We start from the raw sequence: 17,283 nt of genomic DNA, 5'->3' as shown, positions 1-17,283 counted from the left end.
GACCGCTTCAGAGTATTCTTTTAAAACTGCATCATCTTTGAGGAATTTGCTCAGCAAAGGAGAAGTAATGTTAACTAATGAGGGTCTGCAGCTTCTAGTGATTCACATCTGTCCAGAAGCAAAATGAGCCAGCGCCGTGTGAGCTTCAGAACAATGTGCAAAGCATATGCAGAGCACTCCCTTATATAATAAACAACATTGACGGGAGGGAAGTTGGACTGCAATGGCAGTGCTGCTTTGTTTTCTTGCCTTTGTGTTGTATTATATGCGCTGCTTGGTGTTTGAGGCTCAAGATTGTCTCCCTTTTTTTTTTTTTCCTTTTCCCAAAAGGAGTTTGAGATCGAGCTGGAGGGCTCTCAGACCCTGAGGCTCCTCTGCTATGAGAAGTGTTACAACAAGACCAAGCAGAACAAAGAGGATGGAGACGGAACAGACCGCATCATGGGGAAAGGACAGATCCCGGTATGACATGACATCACCCTCGTCCTATCAGCAGATCCCCATGACTCAGTATTGACAACAAGCACAAAGCATAAAATCCACATCAACCAAGATTTTACACGATTTAGAAAAAGTAATAAACCTAATAAAAATGGTCAAGAGAAATCAGAGGAAGGTTACATTTCATTGAGGCCAGGGAAGGATCACACTAAAACGTGCTAAAATACCCTTTTTATGCCTTTATCTTTCACTAGACTACCACATTTTCAATGTTTATAGCAGAATCCTTTACCAAAGAGATGAAAATTGTAAAGTGCTCACTCTAATAAAGTACCAGAATTCTGCCTTTATTGTCCTCAGGGGTACGTTGGACAGACTGCCTGATCTGAAGCACATCCCGCATTTATAACGTCTGTGATTAGGTTGCCAGGACAACAACAGCTTGCAGCTGTCAGCTCAGATCAACAATGTTATGAGCAATCATGATTGTATTTTTGGGCACTGTAGATTAAATAGGACAGGTGTGTATGTTAATGTGCACACAAGTAGTATTTATTTTGAGGTGCTCATTTCTATTATTTTTTGCCAAATATCTGGAGACAAGTTGGCTTCCTTGTTCTCCAGACATACGGTGGCACGCTCCACCTAGCGGCTCTCTTTGTAAATCTAATGCACGCTTTCTATGCTGCAGATGATGTCATTGAAAACAAGCTGCAGTGCAATTTTTTTACAAATCTGAGTGAGGAGGAAATCGGAGAAATCCTAAACCTTTCTTCAGCTTTGACACAATTCTGCTGCAGAAAATGATGCCCAAAATGGTCTTTAGCTTTGAAAACATCAAAACAGTCCTTGACGTTAATGCAGCGTTTGATTAATTTTTTTATTTACTCTTCAACCACTATTTATGATGTGTTGCTAGCTTAAAAATATGGTGCTGCTTGAACGAATTCAGTGAAATTTCTGTCAAATATATTATTTGACCTTCAGAGCTGTTCATCTCCATCTGAAGGATGAGCAGTGATTCCCCCCCCCACACACACACATTATCCATTTATAGAAAAAGTTTTAGTTGTTAAGCAACATATGCAGTGCCAAAGTTTTACGTGCTACAAGCTGAAGAACATCATCTTGTTTTTCAGAGCAGCTCCGTTTTTGAGCTTTTGCAAATCATCTAATATGGTTCTACCTAAATTAAATCATCAGTAAAAATTCTGTCACGACAGAAAAACAATCTGGCTTTGCAGGCAACAGATGGCTATAAGGCTGAAGAAATAGACATTCTGTCAATTAAAAACTCTGCACCTAGGTATTATTGAACTTTAACCCCTTCATTCCTTTATTATCAGCAATGAAAAAAATCCCTCATATTTTTGCTTTCATGCAGATGCCAAGTTAAGATCATTTTGGAAATGAAGTATTTGCATGAACAGCCGTCAAGGGGTTCAGTTCTGCTTGCATTTGAGTGTCTTGCTGAACATTGCAAATTTGCTTATTATAAACTAAAATGTTTAAAACAAGATGTCAAATATGAGTGGTAACTTCCAAAAACATGCTTCCTGCTGAAGAAAATGTGTTCAGGAGGATTCTTCTCTCATAAAAGTGGTGATGTTAGGAAACAATGAGTACATTTACCTTTAAACATTAAAGACATTTCATAAGCATGAAGCTGTATTGTTTTTGAAAGAAAATAGTTTGAATGTCTCACAAGGGGAATTACAGCTGAATCTAAATTCTTAAATAAAATCAATCAATTACTTTTTTAGTTTCAACATCAATTTTTTTTTTTTTATATTTGAAACACTATTCAAATATCAAGTACCCAAACCAAACAACTTAGAAAGGTTTATTACCAAATTCATTATGAATTCTTTCAATTTAATTTAACAGAATACAAAAAAATGTTGTAATAAATTAATAAATAATATATTTTAAAATAATAACAAAATAAATAGATAAATAATAACAGAAGCCCCTTTTTGTAATATATTTACCTGAAGGAAATTCAATCCATTGATTGTATGGTGGTGTAGATAAGTGTGATGTGAATTCTCAGTTTACCATTTCTTCTCACAGCTGGAGCCTCAGAGTCTTCAAGGCAAAGATTGGCAGAGAACAGTCATTCCTATGAATGGGGTAAGAGAGCCGTGTCACCCCAATTCTCTGTTCTGCTGTTTACACACTACAGAGATCTCCCCTTTTCGTAGATCGTGGCAGAACAAATTTTTATCATTCAGAACTTCTCTGAATTATGAAATATATTATAGGTTTGAATTGTTTTCATTTGAACTTCTTATTTCGTTCTTGCTAGATTGAGGTGAAACTTTCCATGAAGTTCACCAGCAGAGAGTTCAGTCTAAAGCGGACGCCTACAAGGAAGCCCATGGGCGTGTTTGGTGTAAAGATCTCTTCCGTGACCAAGTAAGTTCCCTTCAAAATAAAAGTAAATAGTATACACTATTTAATCCTTTTTTGAAAAGGAAATAAAATATTAAATAGTATGGTCTAAAATGTGGAGTAGAACACTGTTGTGCCTTTTATTGACAAGTTCATCCCCATTTCAATTGAAGCTCTTAGTGTGGCAAAAATGTAAGCTTGATCCTGAATTACACAAAAAACAAAATGTTGACATTATACCATTTTGTATATGCATCCGCAAACCGCTTTAGACCAAAAATGGGTGGAAAATGGTCCAAAAGGTTGTAGCAGGCAAGCCACTGCACTGACTGCGTGTAAAAAAAAATTCATATCTGTCAAAAACAGGTTAACAAAGTAAGGAGAACAAAAAAAAAACAGGTTTGCTGACATGGTGCAATGGTAACTGGCAGCCTACCATGGGGCAGGTTGGAAATAGGGGGAAAAAAGCTAAATTAGCTGTTAACAAAACTAAATTGAAAACTAGACAACCAGATGGTTTCTTCTGGCAATCAAAAGTAAAATAATAATATAAATAATGATACAGTATTTTTACAAATAAATGGTCATTTTTTGGCTCTTTAAAAAAGAATCCTATGTATTTTGTCTTCATTTAGGCGAGAGCGCTCCAAGGTGCCCTACATCGTTCGGCAGTGCTTAGAGGAGATAGAGCGGAGGGGAATGGAGGAGGTGGGAATATACCGCGTCTCAGGAGTGGCCACTGACATCCAGGCTCTGAAGACCGCCTTCGACACCAGTGAGTTCCACTCTAATCCAGCTGACCTACATTCTTTCCCCTCACCATACAACCCATAGCAGAAGTTTAAGCAACCTGTAAAATTACAAACAAACTTTGTATTTACTGTCTGAATAGAGACCAGCCTAAGGTTTCCCTATTTCCATCGCCAGTCATTTCTTTCTGCTGTACAGTGATCCCTCGCTATAACGCGGTTTACTTTTCACGGTTTTGCTACTTCACGGATTTGCATTGTGTTCTGCATTCTGATTGGCTAAAAAGTCACTCCGCTTCTTCTCTACCTGTGCGTCAATAACGTTGCAGTTTAATATGTATATGTACGTAAAACAGCTTGCCAAATTTACATTACGTACGTGCAAATTCTCTTGCAATTTTGAGTTTTTCTAAAACCCATAGAAAAAGAGCGACAACAACTGCCTATCACTATGTTCTTCTCCTGAACAAACACAGCTGCACCGCGGGCTTCAAAAGAAGAAAATACTGCAGAGCGGAGTCAGGATGCAGCAGCTCAGTCTGAAGAGCAGTGAAATACACCTGAGTCACTATTTGTCCCACTGTACTTTGTATTTTTTTCGCGGTGTCGGGGCTAATCTCCGCAATTTGAAGCCTTCTGTTCACATTGATGATTAAAATTATTATTTGATAGTACAGTACAGAAGTTATTTGTTGAAAAAAACATTTCTAAAGTACTTTGATTTGTGAAACAAATGCTTGAGCCTGTAAAATGGTTTGTTCTTTCTTTTCAATGTATAATAGAGTGTTTAATTGTATAATAATTGTCAAAAAAAGGGTTTTTACTTCACGGATTTTGCCTATCACAGGTTCTTTTTGGAACGTAACCCCCGCGAAAAACGAGGGTTTACTGTATATTGAAAAAGAGAACATTTTGGAAGAAATAAATATGGAGGTTGGAGCTACAGGGGAGCAAGGGCATTTGCAGCATTTAACTATTCAGTCATTTTGACGGCGGAGGAATAGAACAATTCAAATTTTTGCATCATTCTCTGGACAAATAATTGCTAAGAGGTGAATGGATGCATTCACGTTCAGCATATATATATATATATATATATATATATATATATATATATATGCTGAACATGAATGCATCCATATATATATATACCACTTTTCTCCGCTGCTCCTGAGAGAGGTTGGTGCAGGTACAGTAGCTGTTACTATGACAACGCATTACATTGCGTAACAAAACAAACAAAAAAAAGGATTCATTTGTTTTTTTGTTTTGTCTTTGCCTCTTTTCTTCACTTATTCTCTTCCTTTCTTTTGCAGATAACAAAGATGTATCAGTGATGATGAGTGAGATGGACGTGAATGCCATTGCGGGGACCCTGAAGCTGTACTTCAGAGAGCTGCCCGAGCCCCTCTTCACCGATGAGCTCTATCCTAATTTCACAGGCGGAATCAGTGAGACACCAGCTTTCAGTCCTGCTACACGGATGCATACACACACATGTGGGCAGACATGTAAGCGGTTTTCCTGTGTTCTTGTGCAGCCCTCTCGGACAGCGTTGCCAAGGAGAGCTGTATGTTAAACTTGCTGCTGTCACTGCCAGAACCCAACCTCGTCACGTTCCTCTTCCTCCTGGATCACTTGAAAAGGTTTGAATCTTTTCCTTACAGAACATGTTAGAAACACAAAAAACACACTTTTCACTGGAGTGGATCTTTAAAGGTTTGAGATGAGAGTTTACGACCTCAGTGATGTCTGTTGAAAGTTTTTTATTTCATTTTCTATCAAAATTCAAAAATAATCTTTCTAAAAAGTTCTGAATAAAAAAAAAATCTTGAAAAAACTTATTTGTTCAACACTTCTGAATTTTCTTCTTTAAAATATCTGTTTACTTTTAGAACTTTTTTTTGAATTTTTTTTAATCCACTATTAGATCTGGGCGATAATCCCACAAAAAATGTAATCTCAGATTGTTTTCAACCCAAATTAAATTTTGGATTTTAACAAAACGATTTGATTTTAACATCTCTATTGTAAATTGGCTGTAACATAACGTTCAGCTAAATACAAGCTGTGAAAATGTTTGCAGAATAATGCAGCTGATGTTTTGTGAGCATCTCATAAAGAGAAATACTAGTACAAATAAGTACAAATAATACACAACAGCAATATAATCATCAGTTATACATTGCTTGAAAGGGAGTGGAAGGAAGCGAATTTATATAATCCCACCGTTATACTGTAACCATTTTATTACATGATTTATCAATATCCGGTTCCCAGTTTTTATCAGACAGAATTAAAAATCATAAGAGGTCTTCGTATTCCTGGGGTTTCTTCGGGGGCATGGTCAGCTCTCTTTTTTGGGGAAAATCAACCTTTTAAGTAATTTGAAGATAGTTGTATTCGCAGAGAGGCACGCCACGCGCCCTGCCCATAACCCGGAACCGGAAATCCCCATGAATTTCAATCCCGACATGAATTTCTATCCCTTTTTTTTGTCGATTAAATCGAGTAATCGCCCAGCCCTACCCCACTAAACAAAACATTATCAAAACCCTACAAGGTAAAATGACTGCAGTTTCATATGTATGTATAGAGATTGAGAATTTCTTTCTTTTTCTTAGGAGTTTTTTGACCAAAAAAAAGCCCAGAAAAATGTTGGAACTGGTTATTGAAAAAACTGAGGTTTAGTCTTAAAATAGTGCTCAGCTCAAAATTTAGGGAATTTTTTTTTCCAGATCTTTAATCACCACAGTACAGAATTACAATACAAAAAAAACACTGCAATGAAAAAAATAGAGTGACAAGTCCAAGTGTATTTTACCTTTCTCTATTATTTTTTTACACACAAAAAGACTAAAATACTCAACCTTTTAAAGCTGAAACACACCTTGTATGTTGAAAAAAACCCTTCCTCATAAAACACATTTTTATACATTTCTTTTAAATCTTGGTTGGTAGAACGCTCTATGGTTTACACAGGATTCTTTTTTAAATGCTGAATTCAAATGTGTCTTTCCTAATGTTTGTGTTTTACGTATAAATACAGACTTTACAGGATCTTTTTATTTACTTGCACTAATAAAATGACATTTTGATTGTTAAATACACAGCAATAAAATAACAGACCAGTGATTTATATTTTACATTTCTGACATAGCTATAGTTTTTATTCAGATTTTTCCATTTTTTGGTCAAACATTGATCAATTTGACAAATAAATCCATGCTTCAAATAAAACCAAACCTTCTTTGAACAAAGAAAAATCGCTCTGAGGAGCGTCTATCTGCTGCATTCATAGAAATGTTGTAGATTGTCACAAACACCTTCCGGTGGATCATCTTTGTTGCGATCTTCTTCTATCTAGAGTGGCAGAAAAGGAAAGTGTCAACAAGATGTCTCTCCACAACTTGGCGACGGTGTTTGGGCCGACGTTGCTGAGGCCCTCAGAGAAGGACAGTAAGATCCCCACTAACCCCACGCAGCCCATCAGCATGGGCGACAGCTGGTCCCAGGAGGTCATGGCACAGGTGACCCACTCGTTTTTTGTTGTTTTTGTTTTCATTGTCTCGTTTAAAAGCTTTGAATTGCAACTAATAAGCCGTATTTCTTGCTCTCTGTGCAGGTCCAGGTGCTGCTGTACTTCCTCCAGCTGGAGACCATCCCCACCCCAGACAGTAAACGACAGAGCATCCTCTTCTCCACTGAAGTATAGAGCTAAATTGGACTCTCTCCTCAAAACTCTCAGAAGGGGGATGGACACTGGCTCAAAGTGAGCTTTCTGTAGTGTGTTTTAGAACTGACCAGTTGTATTCTGCATCGCTCCTTCAGATAACTGAGCACAAGAGGGCGCCACTGAGCCTCACGAGGACTTAGTCATTGCCATTTGTCTGAAAACTCTATTTAGTTTTTCTCTCTTTCTGCCATTTCTACATTTCCTTACAGTTGTGAAAACACTGAATGAAGAAGTTAGAATGAACTTTGATACGTCTTGCAGAATATTACAACGTCCTGCTCAATTTTGTCTTTGTTTTGGACAATCACAAGGTCGTGTAAAAACGTCTTTTCCCACCTCAAGATTCGCTTCTTGCCACGATAAAAACTTTAAGTGTGTCTTACGTCGCCTCAAAACTTTCTCTCTTTCCCTTGAGATTTTTTATTTTACTTCAAAACGTTCATCTTTTTCCTTAATTTCTGTGTCCTGAAAAACACAGGAAGCCAGAAACCTCGTGAAGTGTTTACAACGTAAACAAACCCGCTTGGAGTCAAAAGTATTTTAGAGAAATATAAAGAGCCTCTGTGCTCTTTTGTTTTTGCAACCAGAGAAGCAAATGCCCTTTGTTTGTGTTGTTTTCCTCACCAGGTAGTTTTTAGCTTAAAAACCCAGGAAGCAATATCTTTTCTAACATGCTTGTGTTCATGTCTTTGACAGACTGTGCATTGTGTGGTAACAAAGGACGTCTTACCAAACTGAAATGTGTTTTTGTCTCTTAAAAAAAGAGATGATTACATTTGCAGAAAAAGGTTCCTGTAAATAAACTTTAAACTCGTGTTTTTTTAATTGTTTTCATCATCGGTTTTTGCTGTTATATTAATTTATTTCACAGGCATGGCTCAGAAGTCGGGTTTTCTACGTGAACCTTTCTTCTTGAGGGAAGTCTTAGCTTTGAGTTTAGTTAATAAGAACATCAAGTTTGCCCATTCATGGCTTTTCTGAAGGTAACACTCTCCTTGTTGTTTTTTGCTGCTGTAGAAAAGGCACAAGCTCTTTAACCGCTGGGTGATCCTCAGCGTGATGGTCTCGCGTTCAGAGACCGCCGCCTGTCTGCTGTAGACTTTATGCAAGGTCCTGATATAGCACATCCAAACAAACTTGGTCTCCTTTTTGTACGATTTCATTTCGGGCTCCGGAGGTGCAATTTCACAACTACTGTATGAAAATTCAAGTGGCCTAAGCACCCTGCGTTAACGTCCAATGAAGAGAAAATCTGAAGGAATTTTTCCTTTTTGCCGTCATTTCATGATATATTTAAAAAAAAAAAATTTCCCACACAAGTCGTTTTTTTTCCAATTTTTACTTCAGTTGTTTCAAACATGCAGGCATGTTTTATGTTGTTGTTTTTTTCTGTTTTGGGTGGCATCTTGGTCATAGATGAGTCATCGTTGACTTACCGATCTGCAGGATTTCCCTTTTCTGGCCAGTATCACCCAGGCTGTGATTTATGTGATGACATGAAGACCACTTGCTTTAGAAAAAGAAAAAAAATGTGGCATGACAGCATTGAATTGAAGAGATCCAAAAACGACTGTTTACTGTGAGGTCTAAGGGTTAGGTCTGCTCATCGGTGCTCTAGACCTTTGTTCCTTGAGTCATTCTTGAAAAGTTTATTCAGTTGCCAAAGCAGCATCCACAATAATTCTTTAACCCCAGATCTCACAGCCAACTTACTATTACTCTATTTTAAGGCAGAAAAACAAAAAAAGCTTTTAATTTTGGATTTATGAGCAACTGAGGTCAGACAAAACTGCAAAAATTATGTTTTTGAATACACAACGGCCATCTAAAGAATGTGATGACAGATTTTCCCGTTGGCAAGGATCCAGTAGTTTTTTTCAATAAATCAAACAAAGCTTTTTTTTTCCTAGTCACGTTCTACTCTTTTTTTCTTTTCTTTTTTTATACTGTTTTGTCTTATTTTGCTTTTCTACAATGACTGTGTTGCTTCATCTGTGTTTAAGTTTTGTTGATGGAAAGATGACGTCTCCCAGCCCTTCTTTCATTCATCCTACTCTGCTGTCACAAGTCCTGCTCCACCCTATCGTGCCTCAACACTTAAGTGTTTAGAGTCAGTACAAACTCTCACAGTGTTAACCTTCTTTCCCCTGTTGCCTTTGCTGAAGCGTCCGCGTGTCTCTGACAGGCTAAGACAGGACCTTACTTTGAAGCATGGTCTTAGCTCCATCGGTGGAGAAGCTTTTTGAGCATTTATTCCACCACCACTGCTAAAAACAGTTTTTTTTTCTATCCAAGCTAGCATTTTTGTGGGCACAAATTAGCATTTTGTGAAACACATTAGCATATTATGCACAAAAATTAGCATTTTTTTAGGCACAAATGAGCATTATGTGCACACAACTTTGCTTTTTAAGGGCACAAATTACTATTTTTTGTGCACAAATTATCATTTTGTGAACACCTATGAGAATTTTGTGCCCACATAAATTAGCATTTTGTGGGCACAAATTTGCAATTTGTGCGCACATTAATATTTTGTGTGCACAAATGAGTATTTTAGGAAGTAGGAACTGATGATACTTATTAGATGCTAATTTGTGGCACATAAAATGCTATTAAAATGCAAATCTATGGCCAAAAAAAATACAGATTTGTGCACACAAAAAACAAAATCTTGGCCACATTATCATTTTAGAGAAATATTTATAATTTTTTTTGTTTTTATGTCATGTCAGGGCTCCGTAGCTTCCCTAATATACTGCATGTACTGTGAGAACACCGTCTTTTAGCAGCAATGGAGGCATAGGAGGCCTTATTCTAAACACTAGGCCCACTTCTTTATTAGCATTAAAATAAAATTTTACTATTCAACATTTGAAATCACACAAGTTAACTAGCATGGTAAAAAATGCACTTACTAGTTGACTGGTGGATCCATTTGGTTCTACTAATGAACATTTTTAAATGAACTAGTTTACCAGTAAGCTTCAAAAAGCAGAAACTAAAATAAAAAACACTGTTCAGTAAATTGGTCAGACTTTTTAAGTCTAAGTGGTGTGCTGTGACATATTTTGACAATTATCCATAAAAAGGCTTAGCTTATTCATTAATGGTGGTAAAACAAAAAAGCTTGTTGATATCTGTGATAATGAATAAATGCTCCAATGGCTTTAAACGAGTGTTTTACCTGACTGTGATGCTGACTGACTGAAGCTGTGTTGTCGTTAACAGACACAGCTTTGTCTCTTCTATTGCCTTTTTAATTATTCTTTATTTATACGTCTCCCAAGTTGATTTACTTGATTAAAACAGTTTTGTTTCCAAGTTGAAACATTTGCTTCACTTTCCCGCTCATCTTCGGCTGCTTGTGTCATCGGCAAACTGGACTCTTTGATTGTTTACCTTAACGGTTTCAGATGAAACTGCTCCTGTACTTTTTCATGAGTTTGTATACTATGTATTATAATAGACCAAACAGAATTAGTTTTCTCTTTTATTTATTGTGGTGTCACCGGTTTCTGCTCTTTGAGCTTCCAGCTGGTTCACCTTTAGTCTCTTTGGAAATTTGAAGTGTAAGTCTGTGGTAGAGGAGAGAGGAGCCTTCCGTGGCTCCAAATTGTTTTGTTGATTGTCGCTGTATCTGCATGTCCACTCATAACCTCAAACCGAGCCAAAAAGGTTAGACTGTCGGTGGACTCGTACCAAGATATGGTGCATCTTGCTTTTCTAGGACAGTTGTAAATCTTCTGCATTTATTGTACATGACCCTGGTACTTATCACCACATTTCCATACTATAGTTAATTCATTCAAATGGCCTTCCGCAGCCATTTCTTTAACAACGGGCTACCAAGAAATTGGACTTCTCTAGGGAACACTGTAGGTTGTTTTATTTGTCATGCCTACATGTAAAGGGAAGGAGAAGCCCTGATGACCAACCACGAATGCTCTCTTTTTAGTCCTCGATTTCTGACTCTTCTACTTGTTAAATATTCTGTGTCCTGCTTGTAGAACTGTAAAAAGTCAAGTATTCTGAGGTCAAACATGGGAAGCATTTGCAGCCTATGTTTGTACACAAAAACAATGTTAAATAAAATCTCCTGTATGAACATAAATGTTCTTGTCGTGTGTCTAAATCAGTAGAGACTACAAGAAAGATTTTTGTTTTGTTTATTTTTTATCTCATTGGGACGTCTACCATGTAAAAGCATTTAATGGTGTGGTTGTGGGTAGGTTTTGATTTTAAACAAAAGTAAGAAATATTTGAAACGTTTGCAACTTTACAGTAGGTTTTGAGTATACATTATTAATTTATCTCTTGCATCATCATAAATTTACTGGCAAGAGTTTTTTATTATGGATTATGGAGTATTTTGGAAGTGCAGATATACTGTGTGGTTCAAGAACTGTTGCAAAACAAGAAACAGCAGAGGGCACGTCCATGTTGAATTTCCACGATCCTTTTTTTCCTAAGTAATGTTTCACTGCGAATTTCAGCTTCCTAAGTAGAATAAAGATTTTAAAAAAAATAGTTCCACAAGATAGACTGGTGAACTTTTACCTTTTTTGTATAAAAATGAATGGAAATAGTATTTTTGGATTTTTAAAAAAATGTTATGGGATGGAATTCCGTTTTTTTTCTTTGATGTAAGACTGAAAGGTGATGGAGAAAGTTAGGAGGGCGGAGCAGTGGTTAGCGCTCTATTGCTTCACAGCAAGAAGGCCCTGTCAAATCCCGCCAGTGACTTATCTGTGTAACCCAGGCTTCCTCCCAAAGTCTAAAAACATGCTAAATAGGTTAATCAGTGAGTCTAAATTGCCCCGCTGGCAACCCTTTCTTAACAGCAGCTGGGTTGGCTCCAGGAATTCCGTGACCCCAAAAGGTATCCATTGGGTTCTGAAGATGGATGGATGGTGCATCATGCTACAGACCATAGATAGGGTTTCATCATCGTAATATAAGAGGGAAAGCGACACAAAAAATGAAGGAAAAAAAGTATTTCTTTTGATTATAAAATCTGCTCAAAAATGATTCAACAGAATAATCTAAACAAAAACAATAAACTGGAAGGTGTTTCATTGGTTCAGTGCTGAACTTGAGAAGAATCTTCTATAATTGTGTTTGAAGTTTGCACAATAAAAATGATGAGAACCCTGCAACTAATGTGACTTCATTTATTTTCATTTATTTTAATTGCTTAAACTTTGTCTTAAAATGATTTGATTAATCAAGTTGTGTAATGCCAAATAATACCAGCAATTTTTATGGAGCAATCAAAAATTTGTCAAAAATCCTATCAAGTGAAGGTTAAATAATAAGTAATGATTTCCGAACCACATTTGGTATTGTTGAGCCACATTTCGCCATGGTTTGGTCATTGTCTCTCTGCCCCTCTCCTCTGGTTATCTCTGCTATTGTTATAGCCTATACTGGCTGTTTTTAATGACTATTTTTTTTTAGTTGTTGATTTATCAGCCTTTACCCTCCACGGTAAATAGACTTCTACCTTTTAATTCTCTTTAGATAAAATTGAAATGCACTATGTGGTATTCAAGGCCATGTTTTGTTGTGGATTATAGAAGCCATTCTAAAACAATTTAAAAATAATAACAACAATGTTAATGCACAGAAAAGAGCCTGTTTATCACGTCATTCTTTATTTAGGAGACTATTAAAGGTTAATATTTATGATGTGATCATAAAAAGATATGATGGAACCAAGCGAGGCATCAGACTGGGATCTTTTACATAACAAATACACCACACAGCATGAGATGCAAAACCATGTTTAGACAGTCTGAGAACAGCGGTTTCACTCTCGAGTACATTTCAACAGCTTCATGTTTATACAAACACTATTTACCATCTTATTTTGCAGAAAACTTATTGAGGATTCTTCAGGAACTCAGCACAAGTTGTGTTCCAGTGACACAGCTTGTAACTGTTCTTTAAGCAAAGTTACAGTTTCTACCCATTTTCCTCATTGTGGACAACTTTTCCCTGACGTTGAGAAACCCACATTCCTCAGAAAACCCAATAGACTTAAACAAAGCACAAAAAGTTAGGAACTTTGTGTTTGTTAGACTATTTCTTTGTTGGAACAATCCTCACTGGAAACGAATCACAGCTTTTTTGGATTTGTAAATCGAGCCACATGTGTGAGGAAAGTGTATTTGTGGAACGAGCTTTAGAGTCGAGTTTTGGGGTTTTTCATCACAAATTTGCGGAATCGTTTGTTCTTCTGCCAAAACAGATGATATTGCTGTTGTGTTTAGCCTTTGGTGCCCCCAGATTTGTCCGCACTACATTAGTCATTGAGTGCTTGGCTGATCTAAAGGAATAGGAAAATTTCCAGCAGGTTTTCCTGCATCATTGCTTGGAGAAAAACCATCTCTAAGCTAAAGGCCAGGTTCTGTATAGGGGGAGTGTCCCAAAAAGTTTATGTCCGAGAAACCTGTCAGTACTGAAATACCGGTTTTCTTTTGCAGATCTGCAGTCAAACTTTGCAGGTCAATATGGCCGACAGCGATCTGACCATTGACTGTATATGAGAACTGGACCAAATGAGTCTGAAGTCACCCACAGACTTGCTTCAGTACCCAATTTTTCATGATATGGACGCCGCCAGTTGTCAGTGAGCGGTGATTGGTTACGTGTATCACACATGTATCATGAAAGAACGAAATTTTATATGTGAAAAATACGCAAAATGTATGTAGTGGCTGTGTGACACGGCCTTAAGGGGGAGGCCAGCAGGAACCACCTACTGTTATTGAGGCATCTGAATGGCCAGTTTATAACTGGAATAACTTGCAGTAAAATAAAGAAATCTGAAGAACATGTTAGAAAAAAGCTATCAGAGAAAGAATAGTAATCCTGACAAATACAATAACTGAGTAATAGCTGTTTATTTCTCTATTAATGTTTATGAGACTTTTGGCTTCTTGAAACCAGTGGGTACTTCCTGTTTGGGAAGCGAGGAGGGAGGAGTCACTCAGTCCAATCCTCATATACAGTCAATGATCCAGATAGACCATCTTTGGTCTGATAGGGCCGTCAGGAGGTCTTTTCAGACTGTCCATTCAGCGCTACACTTATTTTCCAACGTTTGCAACATCTGATCATGTGGAGGAACAAAATTTTTAGCAGCGATGACTGAATGAAAGAAGAAGACGTGGAGAATAGTATTTGGATTGCTGCACTTATCTTGCCTGTCCTTCCTTGCAGCATTTCTCTAATTACCGGAAGGTAGAGGCAGTCTCACTGCAGGCAGATACTAGGATGCAACCAGTCTGGAAGTGTACTCAGTCCTCCAAGATGAGGATCTCCCCCACAGAGCAAGGACGATCAGACACAACCTCCAGAGTAGAAAAGGTGGAATAGTCCTGACGTTAACCTCATTGAGGATTCTTCAGATCAATTTGGAGCAGCTGTTGTCAGAGTGACCAGTACTCCCATGATACCTGACATAATGGTTGTCCTTCAGCATGAGGAGGAGGATAAGGAGCCAGACTCCTTCTTTTGTGTGTTAATTTTTGGGTTATTCATGTCAGGATATACTCTTGGGTTACTTTTTGGAACAAATACTAATTTTGGGGTGTTATAGTGGTTTAATTTATGTTTAAGGTCTTTTTTTTCCTCCTTAAATGACCCAGAAAAAAAGTTGGGTTAAAAACAACCCAATTTGTTTGTTTTTTTTAGTTTTTATTGTCCACATGTATTTTTTCCTTGAAACTTTAGTCATTTAATCAACTCAACAAGTGTCAATGGTAGTGAAACCCACACACTCCGTTCTCTCTCATCCCAAAATGCTTGTTAATGTCAGACCTTTAAAAAAACAGGAAGTAAACGAGTTTTCCAAGAGTAAAAGTGTTGATTCGAAGAAGCATTGTCACAAAATATCTTCTGAACAGGCGCAGAGCTACAAGGGGGGCAAACAAAATATCTTTGCCCCCTACTTGCTCCCCGATTCTTTACACTTTTACACTCAAACATTCGTCTGGTCAACTTTCTGATTATCTTTAGCAGTAAACAAATAACTAAAAGATTAGTAGATTAAGAATGAATCAATAAGAAAAAGTGACAACTAGAAAACATGCAGTCCTTTCATCTGAACTGACAACAGTGTTTCCAACAAAAAACCTGTTTTACAAACAGACTTTTTTAATTTTTTTCATGTAAAAATATAATAACTTCCAGAACTTTAGATGAATATTGTAATGACAGGTTCAGATACAACATCTCCATCATGCTGTCAGTCACATGACGTCACACATGAATTTGGTAATATTTTCAAACTCTATTTAACTCTTAACACACGCTTTTTCACATCTCGCAAGGTCTTGACCGTTCACGCAATCACTGTCAATCAGCTGATTCTGCAGCAGGGAAAAGTAGTTTTTCATACACACTGTCACGTCCCACCCCAAGGGAGGGAGAAAAGAGGTAACATAAAGAAAATAAAGTTAAGCCGGTAAGGGTTAAAGGCCGTCAGCGCAGCCGTTTATTTGAAATGACAGCTGCAAAGGGGAAAAGAAAGGTAACAAACGTAAATGCTCAAGCACTAATGCAATAAATAACAAAACCAAAGTGGGACTTTAAACTAGCAGGACATCACCAAAACACTAAACATAACCGAAAACAAAGATCACACGCAAGAGGGAAAACCAGGCCGTTTCCACAGGCTCTAATGCCAAGTCCGACAACAGGGGCCTGCTGATTAAACGGATTGCTCCCAGGAATTCAGCTGCCACTGGAACGTGGGCTGCTTGAGGCTTTTATGCTTCCCGCCCAGCCTGGTGATTGGAGGAGGGAAGGAGGCCGCAATCATCTCCTGCAGGAGGTGAAGTCAGGTGGTGTGGTGGAGGCTTCTGTAAAACAAACACACGTACACACTCATATACACACCAAAGGCCAGGGCCATAATACACACTTTTTACCGATATGCAACACTTACTTCTAAAGCATTGGATATTGTTGCAAAGAAGATATGAAAAGCCGCTTTTCTCCATTGCAGAATAAGCTGATAATCACTTCACTACTGTGCAGTGTTGCATATCAGTTTTTCAGAACTTGTCAATAAACAGAACTTTAATGTCTTATTTTACAAAAAAAACTCATAGTTTTAATTTGAAAATGAGACCTTCACTGACACTTTATTTTAAAGATTTATTAACTCCCGATGACAGTAGCGCTGCGCTTTTGCCTTTTTTAGGTCAACATTATTCTGCATTTCAGAGCAATAAATACATTGTGCCTGAACAGTGTTTTTACTAAACTCCACCAAATTTATTAAGATTGCAAATCAGTGATCTTGGACGTTGCGAATATCTGTACTCAAATTTTCCGGAGTAGGTCACTATCGTCTGGCTCCAAATGGCAATGCTCGGATTGCAGAAAAATGGGAACTAATTTGACATCAGTGTGCTGGAGCTGGAGACATTTTCTATGGGTGATGTCACTTCTGCATCCATCTTTATTTACAGTCATTGGTGGAAATGCTCACTGAATTGCCTGGACCATTGTTGACTTGATGAGATTGGACCGTATAGTTAAGTAGAAACAAGGCTTATTGGTGCCATTATTGACAAAGAAGAAGAAATAATCAATACAAGCTTCTTTAAGCATTGGAAAATGACAAAAGCAAAAAAATGTTAATGAGAATTTGAGCCCCGCGAATTATTTTCTGACCCTGTACTGTGTACATTGGCCCACCGGAACTTTTTAAAAATTTCTGTACTTTTTAGTTTTGTTTTTTGTTACTGCTTTGATAATTTCTTTTGTCTGCTGTTGTCATTATTTGCCCCCTTCCAAAGTCTTTTGCTCCTCCTGCCCCCACATGTATAATGTTCAAGCTCCGCCACTGCTACTGAACTCAAAACTTCTCACATATGTTTTTAACTAAGGGATTTTCCAGAAGTCTCCCTCTTGTACTACCTGATTGTGACCAACGTTCTGCGCTTT

General features: G+C 37.5%; 1 protein-coding gene across 1 annotated transcript in view; it reads left to right on the top strand.

Moving 5' to 3' along the window:
• Window positions 1-11,434, top strand: part of LOC101174443 (breakpoint cluster region protein) — an 85,093-nt gene extending 73,659 nt beyond the window's left edge. Inside the window, exons 16-23 of the mRNA XM_023960573.1 lie at window positions 331-462; window positions 2,515-2,574; window positions 2,750-2,859; window positions 3,471-3,610; window positions 4,901-5,035; window positions 5,125-5,230; window positions 6,952-7,114; window positions 7,210-11,434. Of these exons, the coding sequence (XP_023816341.1) occupies window positions 331-462; window positions 2,515-2,574; window positions 2,750-2,859; window positions 3,471-3,610; window positions 4,901-5,035; window positions 5,125-5,230; window positions 6,952-7,114; window positions 7,210-7,299 (936 nt within the window). The 3' untranslated portion in view covers window positions 7,300-11,434. The remainder of the gene's footprint in view (window positions 1-330; window positions 463-2,514; window positions 2,575-2,749; window positions 2,860-3,470; window positions 3,611-4,900; window positions 5,036-5,124; window positions 5,231-6,951; window positions 7,115-7,209) is intronic.
• The last annotated feature ends 5,849 nt before the right edge of the window (window positions 11,435-17,283 follow it).

The sequence above is a fragment of the Oryzias latipes genome, chromosome 12, assembly GCF_002234675.1.
Source record: "Oryzias latipes chromosome 12, ASM223467v1".
In the NCBI taxonomy this organism is placed as follows: domain Eukaryota; kingdom Metazoa; phylum Chordata; class Actinopteri; order Beloniformes; family Adrianichthyidae; genus Oryzias; species Oryzias latipes.
This window is presented reverse-complemented; position numbering and strand designations above follow the sequence as displayed.